Source organism: Crocodylus siamensis, chromosome 1 (genome assembly GCF_052110815.1).
Source record: "Crocodylus siamensis isolate JL-2025a chromosome 1, ASM5211081v1, whole genome shotgun sequence".
In the NCBI taxonomy this organism is placed as follows: domain Eukaryota; kingdom Metazoa; phylum Chordata; order Crocodylia; family Crocodylidae; genus Crocodylus; species Crocodylus siamensis.
Genome location: NC_143395.1, coordinates 258,039,364 through 258,066,131, shown reverse-complemented (window position 1 = coordinate 258,066,131; position 26,768 = coordinate 258,039,364). Strand labels below are relative to the sequence as shown.

At 42.7% G+C, this 26,768-nt stretch overlaps 1 protein-coding gene across 6 annotated transcripts in view; it reads left to right on the top strand.

The window, feature by feature from the left end:
- Positions 1-26,768, top strand: part of RIPK4 (receptor interacting serine/threonine kinase 4) — a 67,885-nt gene that overhangs the window by 25,836 nt on the left and 15,281 nt on the right. For 2 of the 6 annotated variants that reach the window (XM_090061168.1, XM_090061157.1), the window contains exons 1-2: positions 6,957-7,211; positions 18,404-18,695. In XM_090061168.1, the coding sequence (XP_089917294.1) occupies positions 7,030-7,211; positions 18,404-18,695 (474 nt within the window). In that variant the 5' untranslated portion in view covers positions 6,957-7,029. Of the gene's footprint in view, positions 1-6,956; positions 7,212-13,287; positions 17,504-18,403; positions 18,696-26,768 lie in introns of those variants that run through there. The other 4 variants (XR_016443975.1, XM_090061143.1, XM_090061184.1 and 1 more) reach the window with 3 other exon arrangements.

The window sequence follows — 26,768 nt, the reverse complement described above, 5'->3', positions numbered from 1 at the left end:
GATAAGTAGTGCTGGGGTCACGGTTCCATATGACAGAAAAACTCATTCAGTTTGTTTTTAAAAAATAGGAAAGGACATTTAAAAAAATGACAACTGTTAAAGCTCTAAAGCACTCACAAACTAAGAGGTGTTGACCTTAACTTGTCTCCCTTTTGCATATGGAGTATTATGCAGTCTTTAATGTTAAGATCCTGTATTATTTTTTCCACAGGATCTATATCTCATTCAGGGCACTCATTCTGACTTTCCTTTGCTTTTGGAGCATTACATTCTATAATGCTTCTAATACAGGAATTTCAATGTAATTCTGTAAAGTTTGATGAACAGAGTGTGAATGCTGCTCTTAACTTTTTATGAAGCATAGCAACATTTACTCCCTTACTACAAAATGTCAGCTGTAGTCAGGTCACCTGGGAGGGGTGAGAAATTGGGTTATTTGTTTCTTTTTTATAATGCTGATCTTGTTCAGAACTGTAGGTTACATCCCTTCTCTGTGTTAAAGTATTACAGTATTTCACAGTAGTGGAGATATTTTTATGAGCTCTCCCTTTGATGGCTTACGTTATCTTAGTGCCACAGTAGTCATTTTAATAAACTACCAGGACATTAGGCTGCAAAGCTGTCATTTTTGCACTGGAAAGGATGGGGTAGTGATTCAAGTACAGGAATGTGAGACAGGAGCATTCTGTATTCCTGTCTCTGGGACAGACTTCCTAGGTGACCTGGAGCAAATTGTTTTGGGCCTCAGTTCCTACATTTTTAAAAGATTTCCCAACTTCACAGGAAGCTTTGAAATCAAATTAATTAGCATTTTGATTTGTGCAGATAATACAATAAAGACCTTCATAAATATGCCTATACGGGCCCTCTGTGTTGTAGCCATGATGGCCCAGGAAATATGCAAGAAGCAGGATGTGTTTGGTAATATCATGAAAAAATTTCACCTGAGGTGACTGGTCTTTTCTGCCTAAAAGCTTGCCTGACATCTCTCACAACTTTACAGTTGGTCCAATAAAAAATATTGCCAAACACATCCTGCTTCTCATATAAAGATTTCTGAACTAATGTCTCAGTTTCTTGGTGCTCAAATCTGACACATCATGGACTTGATTTTTGGGATGCTGATGAGCATGCACAGCGTCCATTAACTTAAGCCCCCAAACCTACAAAAAAATTGCACATGGGCTTAACACACAGTGAGCAGCCTAATTAAAATTGTAGCTGATTTCAGTTGAATGGGACTATTCTATGTATTGAATCTTAAGCACTTACATAAAAGTTTGCAGGACTGAGGCCCTAAATCACAGAAGTGGGTGTATTTGTGAAAATAAGGCTCGACATGTTACAAGTTGGGAACTCAGAATCAGTGCCTACTTTTGAAAATGTCAACCTGTTTTAACAACATATTGGATAGGACTATAAAGAGATTAAGCTGTTTCAAACCTGTTGCTTTCTTATATCATACGGCAACCAAACTTCATAGTTCCTTTAAAGATATCTGTATATCATCAATTTCAGGCTATTTTATTCCATGGGTATTGAGTAAGCATTAAAGAGAAATTGTTCCAAGAGGAAAATGTCAAAGTGCAGTATAAAATCTTTTTTTCTGATGTAACTTGGAAATGTTACAAATAGGAGATAATGGAACTCAATGAAAGGACTACTTTCTTCTGCATTCACCCCTGCAATTTTTTTTAACAAAGCAACTTTTCAGAATCCATTTGTCTTTATGAAAATAAATGAGGTTTATCCAATTTAGTGGAATTTCGGATAACTTGCTGAATAAGTTCTGTTTGTGCAAGTTAAATATACATTTCAGGTCATACAACCAGGTCTGTATACCCATTCTAATGCATCTTCATCAAGAATAACCCTTTTGTAATTGAAACTTAGGAATTAGAGAGATATCAGCTCAAATAGCAAATGTTTGTGTTATAACATTGAATGATTAGAACTTGATATTGAGCTCAGTACACTTTGCAACTCAGACTTTGTTCTTCATACATGCTGAACTTTGTGCACTGACTTCAGTAGAATTCTGGAGTTAAGCATATGCATAAATCTCTTTGCCCTTGAGTGTTGCATACCTCCACCCCTAACAAGCATGTCCAGATTAGGATCGGGCCCATGCTGCTTCCCACCTCCTTCCCAACCACGTGTCCGGATTGGGACATTCTGCCTCCACCCTGCCCTGCACATCCAGATTTGGGGCTTGTGACAGTGGGATATGTATATTTCTCAGTGTGGAAGGACCTTAGGAGGTATAGCCAGCCACTGGAGGAGTTTAGCTAAATCCCTGGGAAGGGCAGGAAATGGTCAATTCTTACCATCAGGTGTGGAGTCAATGGAAGTGGAGTGGCAAGTTACATCACAGCAGTGCTTTATAAGCACCTATTCACTGTGGTTGGGGCATCACTCAGGGAGTGATGTCATAGGCCTGTACCTGGAGCTAGATAACCAGGGGGAAGGAGCAGGGCCGTGCAGAGCAGGAGGGCAAAATGCCACAGCTGCAATGGATCCTGTCACACTGGATCTAGTAAGGAGCTTAGCCAGATCCCTAGCCTGGAAATCTGGAGGGATTTCCAGCCACCCAGTGACCCAGAATTGCTCCAAGGAAGACCCTCTTGAATCCCGGCACCCAGGCCCAGACAGAGGGACATGTGAGTGTGGCAGTTATTGTGGCCCAAGAGCCAGGCATGGTGAAGATGCTGTTATTTTGGTTTCCAATTTTTTTCTTAAAAGGGTAGTCTTCATTGTTGTAAGAACCGCTTGCATAAGGACACTGCCATTAATTGATTAATGGTGCATGACTTGAGTTGAACGGTGTAAATTAATTGAAGCCTTGATTTTGAAAGCCTGTGAATTAATTGGGGGCTGGGACTTGAGTTGGACAACCATGAATTAATTATGGACTCTGTTGCTTTAAGAGAACCTGTGAATGAATTGATTGTTGAAGCGTGATTAGTGAATGAGCACATTAAGTCATGGTAGCAGTAAATTCAGTGGTCCTGAATTAATCCAGGCCCAGGCATCTCCGAACTCTGAAGTGTATCTGAGGTACCAGCCCTTTGTGGCCTGAGGGCAGAATTATCAACACAGCTCAGGCCTTGGCATATGGATGGGGTGAAAGGGAGGAGGAGCCCCAGGAACATCCATAACATGTGCATGCCCACGAGGGTTGCTAGTAACATCCTAGGACCCTCCTTCTTATGTAAGATCATGGCCTGATGGGCAGGTTGAGGGAAATATCCCATGAGCAAGCCACTTTGTAGGCCCCGTTATATGAGCTGGAGTGAGGCCCAACCAGGGAGAAGGCCTCCTGAGCATCAAGGCATCTCCTGTTCTGGCATAACTGCTCACAGATCTCCCCTGTTATCCCAGAATATTTGGATTGGGGCTGCTGCACACTGCCTCTGCCCCAGGCGGATGGACCAAGGGTCAGGCTACACAACCCCTCCCCCTTCAAAGCCAGACTGGACCCATCAGCCAGATCTGACCTGCAGGGGGACCTGGCACCATCCATCCAACCCATAGGGCAAAAAGGTCTAGGGCTTTGGTTCCATTGGGTTCAGTAGAATTCTATGTGGGTTCTAGCATTGTTTCCTAATCAGTTTTAACGCAGTCCTTAGCACGGGTCAGCAGTATTTTTGGGCAGAGTGCCAAAAACACCTGCAACCTTGTAAAACCGACTTGTAAATTGTTGGAATGTTGGGGGCAGATGGTGGGGGAGTCAATCCTTGCTGAGACAGTGCAGCCCTGGCCCTTCCCTGCCATGCGCCCTGAGGTGCGTATGCCAAGCAAAATGCCTTTGAGTGCCACACTCTGGCACCTGTGTGAGGGGTTGCCTACCCCTGCCTTAGCATAAATCTCTTTTGTCAGTGCTGGTCAGACAGAACCCAGTTAGCTCTAATCATGTTTTATCAGAAGCATTGCTAGTAGGCATCTGGTCCCGGAAGGGGTTGGCCTCATTTTATACAGTTGTTTTTTTAGACTTTGATCCTGCACTACTAGATTATGCCATTCTTTATTGTTCTTTTTTCTGTATTATGCCATTCTCAATTAAATACACCTGGATGGATTTTTCCAGTCCACTCATTTTTTCTGAACTTAGTTTTTACAACTGTCTCAAACATATATGTGAAGCAAATAATTATTATCATCATTGTTAGAATAAATCCCAAAGGACCCCACTTGAGGTGAGGTACTGCATTTCCTTCCCTGAGATTTTACAATTTAAGGCCCTGATTCTGTTTACTTCTCTGCAAGGATATATAGGCGCCAACTTTCTTTTTTGCCGGTGGGTGCTTGCAGGCTAAAAATAAACTCCAGAAAACAGAGCTTTACTTCTAACTCAGTGCATTCCCATGCTGAGCTCCAGAAGAGGAAGTGCATTACTTCAACCTGGCTCTGCAATGTCTGTAAAGACTGGGCACTTTCATGGGGCTTTTACCGACCCCCACTGCAGCACAGGCTGGGTAGAGCCCAACCAGAGCTTCCCCCATCCTTTTTAACCCCCTCCCACTGTGCAGACAGCATCATGGGGGGGGGGCCTGCATCAGCTCAGCTGCCAGACCAGAGAGAAATTAAAGAAGGCACTACACTTTGGAGTGCCTTCATTTGAATTTGTTGCAAAATGTGGGGACTTTTAAAGTGCTCTGTAGCTGTGTACTTCTGTTAAGGCACAGCTGTGGAGCACTTTCAAGGGGCTGATTGCCTGACAAATGTAACTTCTGCCAGTGCCCATCATGTCTTAGGATGTGGGCCTAGGTCATATAGCTGCCATGGAGTTGCAAGAAATTGTGTAGTTGTGTATGTGATCGGTGCATTTCCTGTGGGGGCAGCTGCGGGCCAACAGGATTAGTGGCAGACGGCTTGTGATATAGTCAGTTCCTTGGTCCTTTTGTGGATCTAGCTCTTAGATACAGATCCCAAACTCAGACTGAGTAAAGGTTGCAGGATTTAATCCTTTGCACAAGATGAAAGATATGTCTTCATTGATGTAGATGGAGATAGCCACACTTACTATTTACTGAAGGAAAGCTCTGATGTAAATTCCCTTTATAGTCACCAGAAAACAGACTTTTAGTATTGTAGTTCAGACAAAACAGTAGATTTTGAGAATCATCAAATTATAGGTTCTGAAGTCTTTGCTCTGGGGTGACTAGCAGCCTTTTGCCACAATGGACCCAAACCCACAATTTTAAAATGGTCATTTGACATGGAAAACACATATGCAAACATACCCTGTACAACAGTTTCGTTTTGGTAAATGACTGAAGATAGGCCTTATGAACAATGGGTATCAAAAATAGAATTATGTTATGCTGTATTTGACAACTGAAGATTTCAAACATTAAGCATTCAGACCTGAGACCAAATCAAACTTGACTTTTTAAAAAATAAGTTACTGAGAAATCTAAACCTAAAAGAAACATAAGTCGAAAACGGTTTTTTTTCAAATCAAAGCATGTCCTTGATTCACCTGTTGCTGTTTCTGGAGAAATACCTGTAGCAGGAAAAAAAGCTTTGCAACAACTGAGCCAGGCAACATTTACTGGGTGAAATTCTGTCATGGCTGCTTCAACACTGGCAATCCTAAACTTTAAAGAATTATAGACTCATGTCTCTCATATAATGAGATTGTTTTAAAAATAAATTTTTTTTAAAATGTTGGGGTTTTCATATGTTTCCTGTTTTTGGTTTGTTTTGAGATCACATTTTTCCAACTTTCCTCCAGAACCAGTCAGGCAGGCTACAGACTGCCTTATTTCTTTCAAATGAAAGCTGAGGTTGTTCTGTAAACGTCTGATCATAGTTGATAGTAGTCCTTTCTGGCCATAACTTTCTGAAAGAGAGCTGTCCCTTGGAACAGCTGGAGTCCAAACATTTCAGCATTGTGTCGATGCCCAAAAGCTAGAAAAAAATACCCATTTTTTCTAGATTGCCGATAAATACAAGTTAACTTGACCCGTTGCCTTTACTAAACCATGCAGCAGGAAGGGTGAAATCAAGTGTGCTAACATATTTGAAGTGCTGAATAACTCAAGGTGTAAACTGTAGGCAAAGAAATCTGCTTTGTTTACTATAGCCCCTCTGTGCTGCAGAGCCGCTTGCTAAATTTTAAAAAGGAATAGTCCTGTTGACATCAAAGGGATAACTGTCCAGTTGGTCCAGATGAATAAAATACAAATAAATAATATAAATAAAAAGTAAACTTAAATAAACACTCCCTTCTTGCTTTCTTTCTGGACCATCACAAATCCCCCCCCCCCAAATCAGATTTTGTTTAGAAGCTGCCATTTGAGACGGAGCAATGGATTTTCCATTGGAAAAAAACAAGTCGCAGCAAGGGAAGTTCCGGTTAGATATTGGGAAGAATTTTCTCACCAAGAGGGCAGTAAAGCACTGGAGCAGGTTACCCAGAGGGGTGGTGGACTCTCCATCTTTGGAAGTTGTTAAGACCCGGTTAGACAAAGCTTTAGCTGGGATGATCTATTTGGGGATGGTCCTGCTTTGAGCAAGAGGTTGGACTAGGTGACCTTCTGAGGTCTCTTCCAGCCCTCATTTTCTATGATTTTTCTATGATTTTCTAAGGTGGAAAAAAGCAGCTGTAGCTAAAAGGCAAGGCTGAGTTGAGACGATGGCCTGATAGGGTGGTTGTTGTTGTTATTATCATCATTATTACTATTTTTTGATGGCCTGGTAGAGGGTGGTGTAGGACTAGCTGCCAGACAGTGCGTGGCAGAGGTGGGCAGCAGGAATGCCCGGGCCCGCGCTTCGTGCCAGGGGGCGCTGCTCCGGGCAGCGAGGGGAGGGCGGCAGCTGGCACAGCCCGGGGCTGGGGGGCCCTCGCCGGGCCCCGAGCGCCTGAGGGAGGTGCGCGGGAGGCGGAGCAGCAGCTGAGGCGGCGCAGCGGGGGAGCGCTGCCATTGGCCGGGCCGCGCCCGCACCTGAGTCACCTGGGCCGGGCGCGGGGCTCGGCGCGGCTCAGACGGGGCAGGGCAGGGCCGGCGGCCGGGCGCGCCGGCCATGGAGCAGGCGAGCGGCGCGGCGTGGGGCATGGGGCTGCTCAAGACCTTCGAGGCGGGCGAGCTGGCGGCCTGGGAGAAGGTCGGCTCGGGCGGCTTCGGCCAAGTGTACAAGGTGCGCCACGTGCACTGGAGGACCTGGCTCGCCATCAAGTGCTCGCCTAGCCTGCACGTGGACGAGAGGTGCGCGGGGCCGGGGGGCTGGCTGGGAGCAACTCGGGCGCCTGCCCCTTGGCGGGGGGAGAGGGGCGCGCACACCTGTATGTGTGTTGCGTTGCGTTGCGTTGCGTTGCATGGCATCCCTGAAAGGCTCTCTCTCAAGGTCTCCTCGGGGCACCCTGGTTGGGAATCATGGTGTCCGTGTGTGTACGTGCAGGGTTATTTATGTGTACGTACATGCACGCACTATTGCAATGTACACGCGTGTATATGTGTGTATAAATACACATGTCTTGTGTGTGTGTGTGTGTGTATATATCTATAGATAACTATATCTATATCCATATATATCACCAAGGTCACAGGCTTGATCCCCAAGTAGAGCAGATGATCTCTTGAGGTCTCTTACTCATCTGCAATCTACATGCATACACAGTACAGTTTCACAGATGCATACGCATACACATCATAGACACCCATGGGCGCGTGTGTGTATGTATATAAATATATATGTATATACATGCACAATGCAATTATACTCGCATGCATATACATATGTATGTATCTATACCTGTATGTACACACAGCTACAGCAGTTCTCAACCAGTGTGTTATATATATCCTGCCCTCCCCCCCCCCCCCCCCGAGGTATTTATATTCACAGGAGATGGAGACATAAGTGTGTGTGTTCACAGGAGACACATACATATGTGCATGTATTTGTATAAACATCCACATGTGGTGGTGTGCACTACTGTGTGTGTATATGTACTATGTATGTATGCATGCACATATACATATACATGCGTACATGTAACTATTATGCACATGTACGCACGCATGCTTTATGTGTCTTTGTGAAGAATTGAGTTGTGTATGTGTATGCACATGCACACACACAACCCTCTGCCTTGGAAGAGGGGAAGGGCTTTTGTTTAGCAGAAGGGCTTTTTCAACAGCTCTGAAGGGACCTGAAGATCAAATCCTGTATGTGTGCATGGGGCCTTGCTCTCAGGTGGCTTTTGCTAGCAGTTTACATTTATTCAGATTTTGATTGTTGAAGATGGACAGATTCTAAAAATACCCTTGTCTGGTTTCTAGGAAAAGGGTTTTGTGTCATTTGTCATTTCTTTAATCCTACCAAAAATCTTAAGAACTACAAGGAGTAAGGGCTGTTGATGAAATTCTGCATTCTTTGGGCTGTTAAATGTATGAAGGCAGGGTAGAGATGCACCAAACTAACTGAACTAGAGATGCTGAAATACAGAAGGTTTTGTGAGTGAGAGTTCACTTTTTCATTTGGATGCATGAGTAACACAGAGTTAATGTTCATTCTTTTGGAGACTGGAAAACATCTCAGTATTTTTTGGGGGCAGGAAGGTGTTTTCAGGGTTAGATGTTCACCACTTTACAAAAAGTCACAAAGTGAGCCCTCTGATTATTAGTCTGTCTTGTAAATGTTGGCAGCTGTATGTGCAAATGCTGTTTGGAAAATGATTGTGTAATTTCTGAATTTCAATGAGGCATGAATTGGTAAGTGAAAAGTCTCATTACTAAAACCACCTTATTGTTGACAGATACACTGGAGGGGACTTGCTAGTGGCTGTTTCATTAGGGCAAACCCTGTGTGTTTCAGAATCACAGCAGGACATCACCTACACCTTAAAAATAATAATAATAAAAAACCTGATTTGAAAATTATGAGACTAAGAAAATTGGAGCTCTCTTTATTTGCCTTCTGATCTTTGATTTCTTAGTTTATACTTGGGTCTCATTTGTCAAGGTCTTTGTAGGCATGAGAACTGGAAACTTTTTTTAAATGGAAGCTGAAATTTTGTTTGCATAAATGCCTGATTACATGAGCAGCTTATTGCTGATTAGCAAGGTTCTTCTGTATTGGGGGATTAAAAATCCCCTTAAAACTACAGAGATTTCTGAGATAGTAGAGGAGTGAAATTAGCTGACCTAATTTGGTAATGTCCATTTCTTTTGGGGTTTTCTGAACTATCCTATATGTTGTATACTTCAGCATCCACAGGAGACTTCCTTTCACCCCCTGACTGGAATCACACAAAGAATGGACTTTGTCCCTTTATCTTTATTTTAAAAGCATTTCAAATGTGCCCACACACTTGTGGGTCTTAACAGTAAGATATAAGGTTCACAGACATTGCTAATTGATGGCACTTCTAAACTCTTCCTGAAACCGCTGACTTTCCTGAGAATGAAGGGTAGCTCTGGATCCTTAGCACTTCAGAAGAGTCTTGTGTGTACAGAAGTTGCTTTATTTGCCATTTAAAACACTTTAATGCCCTGATTTTAACAAGTGCACAGCTTTACAGAACTTTAAATGTGTACAGCATTTTTAATTAAGGCTTGTGAAATTAGATATTAAATTTGAAGTGCTGGATTTCACCGCACTTTAGCAACCTACGGCGCTTTAAATCACTTTTAGATGCTGGTCAAATTGTTGACCAGTGGAGAAGCCCCAGAAGGCTGCAAAGTTCCCCTGCCTCCTAGTCTGGGAAGTGCAGGGAGGCTCAGAGCGCCCCCCCTGTCCTCCCAACACTGCACTTCTGCCCTGTCTGAGAGCACCGTAACTTTGTAGTGCTGTAAAAAAGTGCTCTAAACTATGTTGCTGTAGAATGTGCACAGAGCACTTCTGTACACAGATACAGGTTTGAGAACGGTCACTTTCCAGTTTAAGGCCAAGTACAGTAGCTTTTGCAGAGCTCTTATGAGTAGCAAGGACTTCTGTTCTCCTGTATCAGGAAACTGTTTGCTATGTGAGACTTGGCAGGTAGAGCATGCAATTTAAGAATGAACTAAAAGGTGAATTAGCAGGACCCTACGTGATTCTTCTTTTAGTTCTGGGGGAAGAACAGATATGCCGCCTCCCCCTATTTAGGATAAAGAGCTATGTGGAATACCTGTGGTTAAGCGTTGCTTTAAACATCACTGTGGCCAAACTGGATTATATTTGTGCCCTGCTATTCTGAGCTAGTTTTAAACAATTTAGCAAAATGACAACTCAGTGTTGGAAGTTAACACTGTTATTTTAAACAACACAAAGCTAGGCTTTAACCTGTTGACTCTGTTGGTCAAGGCCTATGTTGTTACCCAGCAACTTAGATGGATTGTGATTAAGCTCAGTGAACACATACTGACAATTAAATGTTCCGTAAGTAGATGTGGCCCTTGTCGCACTTAAGGGAAGACCTGGCCACTTGTTATTTTCCTGTGTATAGTACACTGGGGTGGCTTTCTCTAGGAAGTGCCAGCTGTGTTGCTTTGCCACTGGGGCAAGTTAGGGACATTGGGAGCTCTACAGCAGGGCTATGTATTTCTCCCATTAGATCAGAAAAGGCAGCACTGAACCGGAAGTACTTTACACTTTGAATGGCAAGTACAAAATGAAGAAGGACCAGGATGATAGATAGAGACACTTGTCCTGCCTGTCCTGTAAGAACTGATCATGTTGATGGAAGGGAAGGATAGAAATGTACTTAAAGACAAAGCCTTGTCTTAGGGATAGATAGCTGCCTATGACAAGGTGCCTTATTTCCCAGTGTGCCTGGGACATCTCTTGTGTGTCTTGGTGTAACTACCAACTGCTAAGTACATCTGTGTCAGAGAGCTGCTGCTAAGCCTTAATTCTGCTTAACATGATTTGACTGTAATGACCTCACTTTTAGGTCCTGGTCAGATGTTCAGTTGAAAGTGTGATGGGACCAGATCCACGATCCCAGCAATCATACCTCCTGCCATACTACACGTGCATGGTGTAGCTCTGGGATCAAGGATCAGATAGATCCCAATCATACCATATTGCCCGTACAAGGGGGAGTCTGGGATCATGAGCCTGGGCTCCCCCAGCACGAGGAAGTAGCAAGCCAGTCAGTAGATTGCTGCTCCCGGCCTCGGGTGTATTGGAGTTGGGGGCTCTGATGAGGTGAGTTGGGGGCTCTTGAGGTGAGGAGCTTCCCAAATCAGTGCATGGCCTGGCCATGCCTTCAATTTAAGGCACAATGGGAACCAGCCACAGAGTTATTACAAAGTATCTGCTTTTGTGTAACAACATATTTATGTAATATTCCCTGCTTTACCACACCATTAATTACATTAACGTGTGGCCCTGTTACTACTTAAGATGTGGGGGTGGGTTTAGCCGGTTAATTACACCTTAAGTGTAACATCTGCCAGGGGCCATTTGCCCTGAACAAAGAGAAGAGGAGGATCTTTCCTATGCGGGAGAAGACAGGCAGAGTGTATGAGAAATGGATGAACCTTGTTTTGTTTTGTCAAGGTTGTTTAAAAAAAATTCTGTGCGTGTTGCCTCTCCTCCTCCTCATGCAAAGTAGTCAATGGCATGGTTGTAGTGTGGTTTGGGGCATTTATGGGGGAAGTATTGTTCTCAGCAGTGGTAGGCTGTAACAAGGCAGCTGATGTACAATATAATCAAGTTCTATGAGTGGTAGTGGCCCACTATGTAAGAATCACTTCTCTAGTGACGAATGTGTAGAGTATGATCTTCCCTTTCCCAGGAAGCAGAGAAGACTCTGCAAGCTGGGATCTGTGTTGAGGCAGGGCACAGGAGGTGGGCAGGGCTTATACTGGGTGAGGCTCATCATTTTATGACTTCATTGATCTCTGGGCATTCTGCCAGTTCTGGGACAGGCTTTGTGATTTACCTAGAAACAGGGCAAATGCTCTCTCTAAAAAGGCTTCCTGCCACAGGAGAGACTGGTTGGGCCCAGGATTGAAAATAATCATTTTCAATAGCCTGCCCTATGCCACAAAACTATTATGCTGGGGATATCCATGAGTGTGGCTTGTAGTTTCCTAATGTGCTTAAGTAGTGTATTAAGTAGCCGTTTGTAGTGTAGATGGGCCTGAAGTGTGCATGGGACAGCTGGCTTTCTTGTCTGCAAGACCAATATTTTTAAATAGTGTAGGTGAATTACAAAATCCACTGCTCAAAGGATGGGGTTAACATGATCTACACATGATAATCATCTTGGGTCAACAAATAATGAACAACATACAAAAGGGCAAAATGTTGTAGATAGTAACTTTTATTGGATTAACCTTGCTTTCAAAAGAAGAGCGAAATCTCCAACCTATTAAAGAGGGTAAACTTCAAAGAGAGTACATTTCTGCCCTAATCCATAATGAGGGTCCAGTCAAACAATTAAGGGTTTTCAGTTGAAGTGAAAACAACTCTCTAAACCTCTCTTGCTTTCAGTGTTTGATTTGGTTGGTTGGGTCCCCCCTCTCCTTCAAGGTTAGCTGTTGCTCCTTAAATTTGAGTTCTACCTTAATCTGAGTTAACTTTCTTTAAATTGTTGAGAAACTCTAAAAAAGAGTTGGTACTTCTGTTTACTTGAGTTACTACTTCATTCCCAGTTAGGAGACTGGGCAGAATTCACTATTCAAATAGTTTTATTTTATATGCAAATACATCATGAATTTTAGAATCTACCATTTAAATTAAATTGTCTCCCAGTTTGATGTGGGGAAGCAATTTCTTAATTTTGCATGAGTTTTTCCTTATTCCAGTTTAACAGCATCTTATCCATTGATTTCAAAGCCTTTAAGTGTTATCCCTTTCAATATGAAAGGAACACTGTGAACTTGGAAGAAGGCTGTAAAAAAATAACTATGTTCACTGAGACTTTTTAATTGAAAGCTGATTTTGAAAATCCAGTCGTCTTTTAAGGCCATTTATACTGTTTTTGTCATTGTACAGAGAAAATCATTTCAGTTTCATTTTCAGGTTCTCACTGCTGTAAGGCTTTGTCTCAGCTGCTGCAAGGCAATGCCTTAATTTTTAAACAACTTTTGCATTGCAGTTTTTTTTTAAGAAGTTATAACCATACATTGTTCACCTTGGGTTTTGAAAAAGGCTGTTATTAATTTTAAGTTTGTTGCCTCTGTTATTACCTTACCATATGCTTCAGTCGTTTGGTTGCTAATTCTGCCATAAAGGGATATTTGTTTTTCCCCTCCCTCCCTGGCTTTTTGAAGCTGTTGCACTGCTAAAAATGTGAAGGGAGGTAAAAAAAAATATATATATATATATAACGCTGGCCAGGTACAAATGTTACTCTTTTACTGGTATAAGTGATCAGAAACAAGTCTATACCCATAACAGAACAGAAGTTCAGCACACAGACTAATTTAAAAATGGCGGAACCTAGACTTAGATTTGCTCCCCCCACCAAAGGGTGAATGTGTGTCTTGTTTGCTACTGATCTAACCTACCTTGCTTGAGGACAACTCTAAGACTGATTCTGCCTCCAGCTTTTTGAATGTCTGCACCTAGCCACTATCTCTTCAATTCACAGATTGAGTGCTATCTTGAATTAAGTGGAATAATCCATAGTTTAGCAACCTTTTAATTGAGCCAATCTATTTCTCAGATTATTTTAGCAATAATTGGTGTTAAAAATTCCAGGTTAACATCAGAAATGTAGAATACTTTTCACTAGCTTGGTACCAGACTAAAACTTGGCTGTGTAGCAGTGGACTGTAATGGGTCTCTCTTGAACTTCTGTCTCTGGGGAGGTACTTCGGTAGTTTTCTTACTGCTGAGTTAGACAGTCCCAAGTGAAAGGAGGACTGAACCAAATGCTATTCCATTTCTGCAAAGATGAGAGAATTGATGAAAGCCCAAGCAAAAACTTCAAAAGTGTATATGGGCCAAAGGGAAGCAGAATAGGATGGCCTGAAGGGGGAACGGTGGATTAAACCACGTTCTTTTAGACTTATGGCTAGAATTCTGGCTCTGTGGACTTGTGAGAGATCCTAGGGAGAAAGGTAAGATGTCTTTGTATACCTAGAAATGAATGCAAATATAACAAATACCTGAAATGAAAAGGTCATCCATCGGAACAGGCTTGTTTTTGAAGATGTAGCTGCGGTGATTTTTGGGGAAAATAAAATTCGCTCCCTTCTTTGAGAAACTGTATGTGGGCAATTAAGAAGTATTGTGCCATTTGACTCTTAAAGATGAATGAAGGTATCCCTTTAGTTTCCATTCACACATCCAGAGAACTAATGTTCACCTGGCAGCCCAGGGGATGCAGTTACAACACAGCATTGAACCTGTGAGGTTTGAGGCCTTTACATCTACCACTGTACATGATACTGAACAGCATTCGCCTAAATACGGGGATGCTTTTTACCCCAAACATGCACTAACCCAACTACATTATTTTGTTTGTCCTCCTTCCTGAGGACACTAATGCAACATATTCTACATGTCCAAACCTTTCAGAGTGTTCCCTTGTTGAAAATCTATATAGAAACCTTTAAGCAGGTAGAGGAAGAAGACCTATTTCAGCACTGTGTGTTTTTGCATGACGCAGGAAAAGGGTTAATATGTGAAGTGCAGATATGAGAAAAGTTGCTTCTGAATATTCGGCTGTTGAATCACTGGACAACCAAGGACTGGTTTGCTCTGATGAGATAACTTGTATTCCTTGCTGCAAAGTTTGGAGGGTGGGGTCCCAAATAAGTGGGTCTCCTCTAGTACGAAAGCATTCCAACTATTCTACTGTGTAGCAGGTGTAGAGTTAACCAGTTGGGATGTTTAATTTTTCCAATTTCTCTCTAGATCAGCATGCAAAATAATTACTAACTTTTTTTAATGCTCCTTGAAAGGAGAGAACTAAAGAGAAGTGGATGCAAAATTGCAATGATCATTTTAGTAGGGTTGGAGTGTTGGTCCAGGAACTATGTGAGAAGGAAGTGGCTTGTGTGTTTTCTAGGTCATATCTTTTTATCAGATTGACCCTATAGTTTGTAAGGTATATAGAGATCTCTGTATATAAATAGAACAATGTGCTGTCAGTCCCTGAAGCATCTTTCTTTGTCTTGTGACCTGGCTGGTACATGGCATACAGTTGGCTTTTGAGGGGTTTTTTGAGTGTGGGCCTATGTTGTGATAGGAGTTGGCCTCTGCCACTCTCCTGGAGAGGAGCAAGGAATGAGGATGCCATTCTCTCCTCAGAGAAACTGGAAGAATGGGACCATGTTGGATTGGAAAGATCAACTATCTTAGAAAAAGACAGTTAAGCAGATCAAATACCACTTTTAAGGAATGTTAAAGGTCCCAATTAACTAGAAAGAAGCCCTTCACATAGTGTGTTAATTCAGTCATTGAAGATGGCCTATCTGCTGTCCTCTTCCCTCTGTCTCTTGTAGCTTAGTGTTAGTTTTCTATCCTGTGTCTTTGACCTTTATGAACTTGGTATACCTCCTGACTCCTCTGTTAACCAAGGAACTCCATAGCTCAAACCATGGCTCTAGTGTGCATGTTTCAATAATTGTTGGGTTCTTACTAACTCTGCCCTGTAGTATTCAGACAGATCTTGTGCCTCTGTCTCCAAAGCCAGATGAAGCCTGGTGAATTATGCTGGCTATGCATGTGGCTTGGGGGTAAGGAGTTGGTTTTTCTATTCATGGGCACTCCCTTCTAGCGTGCCAAAGACCAACCTGGGTGCTTGTCTACAAAGGCAATTATTTCAGCGGAAAATTGCTGTAGGCAGTAGCAACAGGAGCCAACCTGGAGAGTAGGGAAAAGGTTCCTCCCCTACTGACTTCTCCTTCCTCTTCCCCACAAAGAGACACTTCTTTTCCTCCCCCCTCCTTTTGATGGGGGGGTGGAGAATTCTTCAGATAAGTCTTTACAAGAACTAGACTCCTTGGCTATGAAATTGTTTTTCTTCTTCCTGGTAAATGTGATTCACTCATTTCACTCAGCAGTACTGCACTAGATTGTTAAATCAGGGTTCTTACTGATTCCATTCTTCGCTTTGACTGACTAATGTTGAATCACTTACCTTTCCCACTGGGGCTGAAGGGAATTCTTTCCGGTCCCTTTACACGGGGGGGAAAAGCATTTGAACTAAGTTTTAAATCAAAAGAAAAGTTTTAATATCTAAATCCTGGTTTGAAGAGTGGTGGCTGGCATTTAAAATTTATTGGAATCATTGACCGTATCTAATTTTGTGGTTGGAGATTATCTGTTTTGAGTCCTGTACTCTACAATCAATGTAATCTGGATTTTTAAGGCTGTGATCACTGGCACTCATTTGTATTGGAAATGGCATAAAAAGAATTATACTTTGATAATTTAGCCAAATCCTAGACTCACCAGTCTTTGTTGAGAGACTGCAGTGTCAACATCACTTTTTTTATTTTTGCCTAGATGATGGTTTATAACAATGTAGCAATAAATACCTTGGGCATGGTAAGAGTGGTTGACCTGTCCTTCTGGTGTACTAAATTGTCTTCAGAATATAGTTGTTAATCTCCCAGGAAGAATACGCTTTTCATTTTTCTGTGCTAGATCTATGAGTGCTGAATTTAAAATCTTGCTGTAGGAGATCTTGCTCAATTCAACTGGCTTTTGAATTCTGCAACACTGAATTAGTCATTGTGCAGTAGCACTAGCCAGAGAATTCTAGCCCCTTGGACTTTCAGCTCAGCCCCAGCATAGTAAAACCAAAACAGGATTTAGAGCTACTAAAGAACTTCACTTAACAGTTTTTTTGTAAAGCGCTTTCATCTTATTCTTAAGTCACAAAAACCAGTGATGAAGAAGGAGGACCCACTTCCTTCTTGAGTTAATGGTTTTTTGTTTTCCACAGATTCAGGCAGGGCTGAATCACACTTAGATGTCTAATCAGTAGAGTAGAATCTGACCCTTAATCTGTCAGAACAACAGCTGAAAAAGGTATGAGATTCACTCTTCGTAATGCTGCTTCAAATACACTTAAGGCAGTTCTTTTCATGGTGTGAATTGGCATATTGTTATATTCAAGTGGTGCTTAAATTAGTGAACCACCATATTGGCATTGGCCCTTGAGGTTTTTAAACTGTTGGACCTTGCTGACAGATGTGATGAACAAGACAGCAGTTAGCAGAGCTGGTAGAATTTTGTTATAGATGTTATAAGGGTCTTTGTAAAATAAAGTTCTCGGAGCATGTGGCTCTGACTTTCCTACCTCTTTGTTTTGCTGGTCAGAGACTTATTTGTTCTTACCCATGAGCGAAATCTGTATAGTATTCTGTCTTACTCTCATTAATCTCCTTTTTTTTTGGATCAAATTATTATCCTTCCCCCATGACTGACTGTTTTTCTATGCTTGTAGGCAGCTATGGGAGACTCTTTTTCCTTCCAAGTTAGTGTTGACTCCAAGTAAGCAAATAACAATCAAATAATTGTTAAGTGAGGACACTTGTTCTCTCCTACTGTAAGCAATCAGTGTCTTGATCTGGGAGTCGAGGAAAATCTTCATTTCTTACAGGTCAGTACTTAGCACCTCACAGATCAGGCTTCCACGTGACTTGTAAATAATTTATTGATCTCCTTACTTGGCATTTATTCTGGAAACACAATATAGGCATTCAGCTGTGGTGTAAGTTTTGCTTTGTTTTTCAGTGCTGCCTGAGTTGGGTCAATTTCAGTGAACTAACTGAGCATAGTCCATGGTGGAAAGGAACTTACCATGTGTCCATTTAATTTATAACTGGAATCTGTTCCTTCTCTATGGGAGTGGTTTTTCAGATTAGTCCCAGTTCCCCAGATGACTTTGGGGACCTGTGTGTAGCAAGGCAATTGGAGCAATCTGTCTAAATTTGCTTCTGATTAACTTTTATCATGTGAATCACAAAAAGTTAGCTTTTGTAGTCCAGGGAGTTAGCAGTGGTAAACCTGTGTGCCTTAAAATTGTTTTGTTAAAGCAAGAACAGAATGGACAAATGAATTTAATGCTAGCTGCAGAGATTGGATAACTACTTATCTCCAAGTGGAGATTCTGAAATGCATCACGTAGTACTGTAGGCTAATTGTTATAGCATGGCTCCCAGGCTGGTGGCCTACAGGCCACATGCAGTCAGCAAGGAGTTAATGCAAAAGCCCTGAATTTGCGGTCTAGGTGCTATTCCCACAGGGGTCTTCAGGCTCTCCCTCAGCTTCTCTTTCATGCTCCCACTCCTAAGATCAAGGCAGCACAGCGTGGCCTAAGTCTTGGCACAATGTGGGTGTGCCCATGGGATCTAGCTCAGCAAGAGGTGCCTGCTATGCTGGGCAGCAGGGAGGCCTGTGAAGTTCCCAGTGGCTCAGAAGTTGGATTACCGTGTGTTAAAGTTATGTTTGTGGGTAGGAATAACCCATGCCTTGGATGACATTATTCTCTTTGGCCTAGGGAGCGGATGGAGCTGCTGGAAGAAGCAAAGAAGATGGAAATGGCAAAATTTCGCTATATCCTTCCTGTTTATGGCATCTGTAAGGAACCAGTTGGCTTGGTTATGGAATATATGGAGACAGGATCACTGGAAAAACTCCTGGCCTCAGAACCACTGCCATGGGAACTGCGCTTCCGAATCATCCATGAGACGGCTGTGGGTATGAACTTCCTGCACTGCATGTCACCACCTCTGCTCCATCTGGATCTCAAGCCAGCAAACATTCTGCTCGATGCCCATTATCACGTCAAGGTATGTCTTGGTATTCACACAACTGTTAGGACCTGTTTCTGTCATGGGGAATTTTTTGCATGACTCAACTACAAGGGGGATGAACAAGCTTAACACAAAGGCACAACCATGATCTCAGCATTCAAAATAAATGCTCACCTACACACTTGCAAAATGAGCTTGTCTTTGGCTTCAATGAGTAATCTTCCTCTCACTTAATTGTATCTAGCCAACTCCACAATACTTAACAAGGTCTCCCTTTGAAGTAGAAAGAGAGAAAATCAGCCTCTAAAAGCTGATTCAACAAAAAAATCTCTGTTCTTGAGGTCTGAGGGAGAATCTGTCAAATCTCTATTTCCTGTGATTTGGCAGGGAGTGGCAGAAGTTGGGGGAGAAGCAGGATAAGAGCAGATGGAGGGAAGAGGGCTGTGGAATGTGGACCTCTTAGTTCAGATTCCAAAATCTTTCCCAGCACATGTTTAGCAGGTTTTTCCATTTGGGATCCTGTTACTCTTCATATACTCTAGTCCAGGGGTCAGCAACCCATGGCACACGAGGCCGTTTTGCTCGGCATGCCACCCAGGCTGCTCCCAGCAGGTGCCCTGCTGGCACCATGGCTGACAGCAGCTACCCCAGAGCCTGGGCCAGCTGCAACCAGGAGGCTGCAAACAGCTCCTGCCTCCCCACCCTGGCCCCAGCTGTGCCCCAGTCCCTGGCTCCGGGAAGCAGCTGGTGCTGATGATGCTCCCCACTGTGCTGCCCTCCCCTGCCACCTCTGCAGAGCAGCATGTGGAACCCAGTGTGGCAGGGCACAGCAGGGAGGTGCACGAAACCTGTCTGCTGCTCCAAGCTCCCTGCTGCCCTGGCCGCACTTCCCCTGCAGGCAGGGGCAGAAGCAAGGGGCACAGCCTTGCGCTGCTGCCCCTGTGCACACAGCGGAAGTGTGGCCAGGGCAGTGCGGAGATTGCAGCAGCAGGCAGCTTACCTGTGTGGCTGCTCAGTGCGCTTCCACTCTGGGTCACACTCTGTACTCAAGAGGGCCTGGGGGAGGGCAGCAGGGCAACATTTATGGTTATTAACTATACTAATATATAGTGCATCCTGCCATGTACCCCCTGCCCTAGTTTTGTTTTTCTGGCATGCCAGCACTCCTGCACCTTCCAAGGTAGACATGGTAGTTTTTTCAGCACTCCAGCCAAAAAATATTGCCTACCTCTGCTCTAGTCCATGCTCATGGGCTTGGAGCTAGAATATTAGCTAAAAATTAACTTGGGCTTGTAGAGAACTAACCTTCTCCCTGGGCTTGATGATCTGAAACACTAAATCTTCTCTTGCCACCTACATCCAAAGAAGTTCATGTTTAGAGGTTTTCATGGGCTCAATAGTTAAAATAAATAAATAAATTCTTCTTGAGCTCAGTGTCACACAAACTAAAGCATTATTCTTTTGTGGAAGTGTTCCTAACTATTTCATCCACTGTGTAAAAATGTGAGTTTTCTTTTATTTGGCATTTGTGGTTTATGTTTGTTATATAACTTTTGGGCCTGATCCTGACAATGTTGAAGCTTGTGATTTAAAACTCTCAAAGTCTGATCTGCAGAAGTCAATGAACTGGTTGGCTGACTGGTTCAGGTGATGTGTAAAGAAATATTTAAGTGCTCATCTATCCCCCTCCAGAACTAAATAGTTTATTCTAATCCATCGGCTCCTGAATTGCTTTGTTCTGGGTTAAGCACAACTCTTGGAGAGAAGAACTACAAGGCAGATAAGTGTGTGCAAAACTGCGTTTTGTTCCCAATACCAGGAGAGCCTAATGTGTTTGCCTGGAATGTGAGCACTGAGCTGGGATGACTTTTTTTTGTTTAGGTTCTAGGTGATGATGACTATGAGAAGTTCTCAGTAACTTTCCAGGAGAGTTGTGGTAATTCAGCTCTTCTGAAAATCATACTGCTGTGCTACAAGAAGCCTGGCTTGAATTCTGTTTACAACAGAATTATCAGATTTGTTTAAATTCAGGGCAGGGGAGAACTCCTACTGGCTGCACAGTCAGAATTATAACAGACTCATTTTAGGTAAATCAGACTTGAAGCAAGTGTTCAGATCTCTATTATAGCTAAGCAACTTGTTGGCTCTCTGGTGGGGGAATTTTCCTTATGAAAAACAGATTGTAGTCTAGTGGCTTGATGGTGTTGTGAAAGAGACAATTTCTGCTATTCAAAGTGTGCCTTGTGCCTACGAAATGCTTGGTGGTTATTGTTAAGAATTGGTTTGATAATTTATTTTTGCATAACTTAATTTTTTTTTAAATCCAAATTCTTGGTTTGCCTGGAGGTTCACAGCATACAAAGTGTTGGACGGGATGTGCAGGGGTTGCAACACTCCATACAGATGCAAAATGTCCTATCCCTAAACCATCTGAGGGGGCACCAGTAGCTGATTGCCAACCGGGGGGGGTGGTCGCCAGCACTTCCGGTTTTGCTGCCTGCACTTACAGGGTTGGCGATCGGCTGCTCACGGACCAGTGTCAATCTCAGGGAGGCATCAGACAGTGCTTCACTCAGCACCCCCACTTTCTGGCCAGCAAGGGCCAATCTCAGGGGGGCACGTGCCCCTCTGTGTCTCTCCCTACATGTTGCCTATGCCCTATACCGTGCCAGACAAATGCTGTTCCAGGCTCTTCTTTAAAAACCTTTAAAGAGGTTCTACAGCTTCCTTAGGCAGCTTCTTCCATTGTCCTGCTGCTCTTCCAGTTATGAAGATTTTCTTGAGATTTTAATTTGTGTTGCTGTAGTTCTAAGCCCATTGTCTCCTACCCCATCCTCCCTGGTAAGGGAGAACAGTTTTTCTCCATGTTCTTGATGGCAGTTTTCAAATATTTGAAAACTGCCATCATGTGTCGTCTCTGCTATCCCCCCTCCCCACCACATGTATTTGGTTCCTTCAGCTTTCCCTCATACAGCTTGATTCTATCCCCGTTTTATATTTTTCTTGCTGTCTAAGGCTACCAAGAGGCTGTATGGTAAACTGGTATTGGCATAGATTTTGGGTGGTGATGGAATGAGAAGGGAGGCATGTGTGAAGACTGCACTTTTCACTGTGGTCAGGGTTTGATGTTCCTAATATACTTTTGTTCCTGCTCAGTGAATTGGCACTCTGAATACCCTGGCCAGCTCCCAAGGCCTTTGGGGGCAGTTGGATCACACCCTTTCTGTGATGGGACATAAAGGGCTAAATATTGCATCTTCCAGGCATTTGCAGTGCCAATACATGGTGATGCATCTCTGCATAAGTGGGGCACAGGGGGGCATATTTTTTGGAGTTCTTTTACTCTAAAAATGTGGCCTCAAAGCTCCCTTTTATGTTGAGCCAAACCCATTATTGAACATCAAATCCTGCAGCTTCATTTGATCTATATTTTTGATGGCCAAAAGCTTGTGAGTTGCATGTTCTTACTTTTAAATGGCAGTTTAATTAGCAGGTGACCTGTTCCTAATGGAATCTGAAAATAAGTGAGCAGGCTGAAGAAGAGTGGACTAACATTTTGGTGGAGGGGAGGTTCTCTACCAAGTATTTGCCCTGGAGCCAAAAAGCAAACAGCTTCTAAGCAGAGTGAGCTGGAAATGCTGCTGTGTCCCACCACCACTTAAAATGCAAATACATCCTTCTCTTTTAACAAGCATAAAATTTACTTTGAAAATTCCAGGTGGTGATAATACTAACTTCAGTGCAATGCTGTTGCATTAGTCATCAAGCTGCTGCCTCCATTCCACAAAGTTGTCTCTTGGGCAGTTGCGCAATAGTTTTGCTGAATTGTTTTATTATTTGTGGGGAGGGGAATAATTAAAAGGGTGGTGATAACTACAGGGAATAAATGTACATATTTCAGACACATGAAGGGTGATGTCTTGTCACCTTTTTACTGTCAAAATTTGCTAAGCCCTTGCTAAGCATTTTTACAGTTTATGCTACTTCTCTAAATAGTGTCAACGGAGATGGTCAGAAAGGCATAATAGTTCTGTTAACCCTGTTCTCTGCAATCACAAGATTACTCCCAAGACTCATTTTTTCTTAATGGCATTGGTTCACTTTCAGATGCAGGTCTTGTAACTCCCTTTAGAAGACTATTTCTTGTTCTCGTGGTCTTTGTCATTGGGTATCAATCTGTACTATCCTTTTCTTAATGTCAACTCATTGATCCTAGTTCTGCAGGCTTGTACCCACCAAAATAATCCTCCACTCTCTTTTATTATTTGCATCCTTCAAATATTTATAGACAGTTTATCACAGTTCCTCCATTAATTGAAGTGCATCCAATTAGCTGTTTTAAGCTTCTCTCTGATTTCCCAATAAATTGCAAGTTGCTTTCTGGTGACTTTTGTTTTTCATCTTCCATGAAGCCAGCTAGCCTCATGTGCTGCAATGCCCATGTCTAACTTGCTGGCAACCACTATCTCTAAGGAGTTCTCTTCCCATTACGCATCTGTGTTTCAGATCACTTTTCCCTGTATTATTAGTTTGTATTTTTCCAGGCTAATTTCGTTTTTGTTACATTCTACTTCTGTTTCCAATCTGTTTCTGGATTCTCCTTCCTATCCTAATTGGTATTTGTGATTCAGCCATTATAACCTGCCAATTTTTTTTTCCTTCTTTTTTTTCATTTCAGTACTTCCAGATCTCTTTTTTACAAAGGGTTTTAGATAAGACTAACAGCAATACATTCATTGCCCTAAGCTCCCCCTTCAACTCAGTTTTGCTTTTTATCACTGACAAATGCAGACATTGCAAAGGTTAGAACTTTAGAAGAACACAGTTGGTTTGAAAGCAATTTCCATCTTAAAATTACTACTATGAGTATTTCATTAGGACTGAAAAAAGTTAGACCCATTTTCTCTTTGTTTACTCTGGGCACAGTCACTCTTTTCTAGGATCTATTAAACATTTAACTATTAAAAATGTAACAGAAAAGTGTTCAATATTTCAAGATACGTTACTTGAAAAGCACCTTTTTAGAAAGGGAAATTGTAAATTTGAGTCCCTTTTATAAAATCTGTGTTTCTAACGTCTTGGTGCAGTAGTGTATCTTGGGAGGAGCTAGTGTCATTCACTGTTTAAGCTGTAATCGACCAGTTTTATCCAATCCGTGCTTCTCTGTAACATTACAGACAATTGCAACTGAATCTTGAAAAAACAGGTCCTTACATTATATTGCCTAATATGCTTCTAATCGTGCTTGTTTAAAATGATGATGCTACTAGTCTTTAGAAGGAATATGAAGGAAAAACCTAAAAGGAAGGTCTAATACCATTTTTGAATGAAGGTTTTGTTTCATTTCCCCAAGAAATTTCCCATCTTGTGTCCTCAAAGGCTAAACCAGCAATTTTTAACACTTTCAGATTATACTAGTTGATGCAGCAGTTTGCTTCAACCCCGTCAAATATGACGCTACCCTAGAAATTCAAAAGGATGAACTTTAGAGTTTTTTTACCTCCAAACTGCAGCTCACCACACCCATACAATACAGTACAGGGTTTTTAAAAATACCTTTTCATTTCCAAAGAGTCAACAAAGAACAACATGACAGTGTTCCACCTGCCCAGGTATGTGACGACATCTGCCAATGACAGAATCACCAAACATGCCAGCACAAATTAATAATTAATCTTGTCTGCTTGTATTATATAACTAAAAAAACAAACTTCTTATGCACCCTGTGCCTGATTGATGCAGTGAACCTAACTGGTGCCTGGATGCCCTTCAGTATTGTTCACAGAAAAATAATGCACAAGTTCAGTTGGAGAGCGTTTTGTGCTCTCACTCCCCAGCGTGCTTTGTGTAGCATATGCTGTAGAGAAACACAGTTAAAGCTGATTGTTACTTTGCAGACTTAGTGCCGGAGTCTGAAGTAGCTGGGAGCAAAATGAGCTTTATGTGCAAATGTAATGAGTAGATGAAAATGAATATGCCATGCATCTTGCTTTTGCTTGGGGACTGCTGTCTTTGGCATGTCCATATGACAGTAGATTTTGAGGTTGTGCTCGACCAAACTGAGATGCTGAAAGCTACAAATGAGCTCACTATGTACTGGTCATTGGCATGGAAGTATCTGCAAGATGAAGCATCAAAGAAATGTTGTGTCTAAGGCCTGTGAAGAAATCGAAACCTGAGTGGAAAGAAATAATGTGATGCTCTCAACTTCAGGAGTAAACGCTGTTGTAATATTGGTGCAAAACAACGTTTTATAAATACTGCATGCATAATGGTTCATATAGCTCTTCTGGCATGAAATTTAAAAGCCAAGATGTTATTAGCCATCTAAATAAGAAGAATCCTGGGCCTCCATACAGGAACTGGGCCACGTTCTCTCCCCCCCCCCCCCCCCATCATCATCTCCCACTATGCAGGAATCTATCCTCTCTGCCTCAGTTGTAGCTACATTTTACCTGTGCTTTATATTATGGACTTCTTATGAATCACTTGGAGATGAAAGCCTGGTGAAATAACTTAGGAGGAATAAGAATTACTCTAACAATGGTGCAATCTGCAAATACTTTTGAGAGTCTTCAGATGTCTCTGTGCTTTTGTTATTTAGAAGAGATCCTTTCTAAGAACACATGCAAACTTGCCTCAGTGTGTACAAAACAAAAGATAGATTACAAAATGTGTGTGGAAACAGTTAATGAAAGTCAAAAAGCTTTAAAGGGCTACATTTTCCCACTTGTATGACTCCTATTAAGCTCAGTAGTCTGATTTACTTCGAAGGTCTGATTTGAACCTGAAAAAAGCTCACTCCAGAATATGCCGCGTAGGTACAGTACCTTAATTTTCAGTGCCATATGTGATACGTTGGCACACACCAGGCAACTTTGCAGTTAAATTCTCTTCTTAGTCCACACAAATGTGATCCCTTTGTATTGTCTCTGTAAGGTATGCCAGTGTATGTATTTACAACACATGCACCAGAGTGCACTGTCCTGTTCCAGTGTTGGTTGTTTCTTTGCTTTTGTAAGTTCAAAGAGTAACCTTTAATCTTGCTTGTAGATTTTTGAGTCGCTCCCTCTGCCTTGGCTGTCCCAAGGATCTGTACAGAAAGGGTGAAGCTTGCCCTTTTTTAGCAAGCTCCCCTTCTGAGCACCAAAGTTCATGCATGAGTGCTGTTTGTATTTTCCCCTCCAACTGAACTAAAACTAAATGATTCAAAGTCTTGCACTTGTTTAGCCAGTTCATTACTTTTACAGCAGGGGTGTCAAAGTTATGGCCCATATCTGGTCTGTGTAGCTTTACAATCTGGCTTGCCAGTTTTGGACCACCCCTAAATGCTACAGGGGGCATGCACTGGCTCTGGTCCCCTGCACTGCAAAATGTTCATGGAGCCAGTCTGGGGCATACTATGCAGTGCACTGAATTAGACCTGGCACTCTGGGTGATGCACTCGGCACAGGGGGCTGGTCCAGGGAACACGCTGCTGGCCTCGGGGCTGGACCAGATTGGGCTCACAGACCAGCCCTGCATGCTGGACCCAGTGCATAAGGCCAGTCCAGGATGGGTGCTGCATGCAACATGTACCCCATGCCAGCTCCATCCCCAAGCCCTGAATGGGAGTTGGCATGCACCATATATGATGTGGGGCTTTTCCAGGGCATGCACTGCATGAAGTGCCTGCACCAGCCCGACCTTGCATGCTGGTTCTGGTGCATGAGGCCGGTCTGTGGGGCTGATCCAGCCAATGGGGCTGGATGAGTTTTACACCTCTGCTTTACAGCTTTAAAATGCTCATCTGCAATACAGCTCACTTCAGACATGAACAGTTAACTACTTTTCAATATGTCACCCAGTACCAGAGCTCTGCCAAGGGTATTCTGTTCAGACTTGCGATAGCTGGATTGCTTTAAAGAAGAATTGAAGGGTGTATTTATTTTGCAAGCATGCACAGAAGCACTGAGCATCCCTGAATCCTGCAATTCGGGGTGCTGCAGGTGCCTAGCACCTTTTGAAAATCAGACCCTGACAAGTATGTGCCTGCTGGTCTACATCTCTTCCCTCCTTCCTGGAACACTCCACTGCTGTGCTAGATCTTATGGTGGATTATGATGGCAG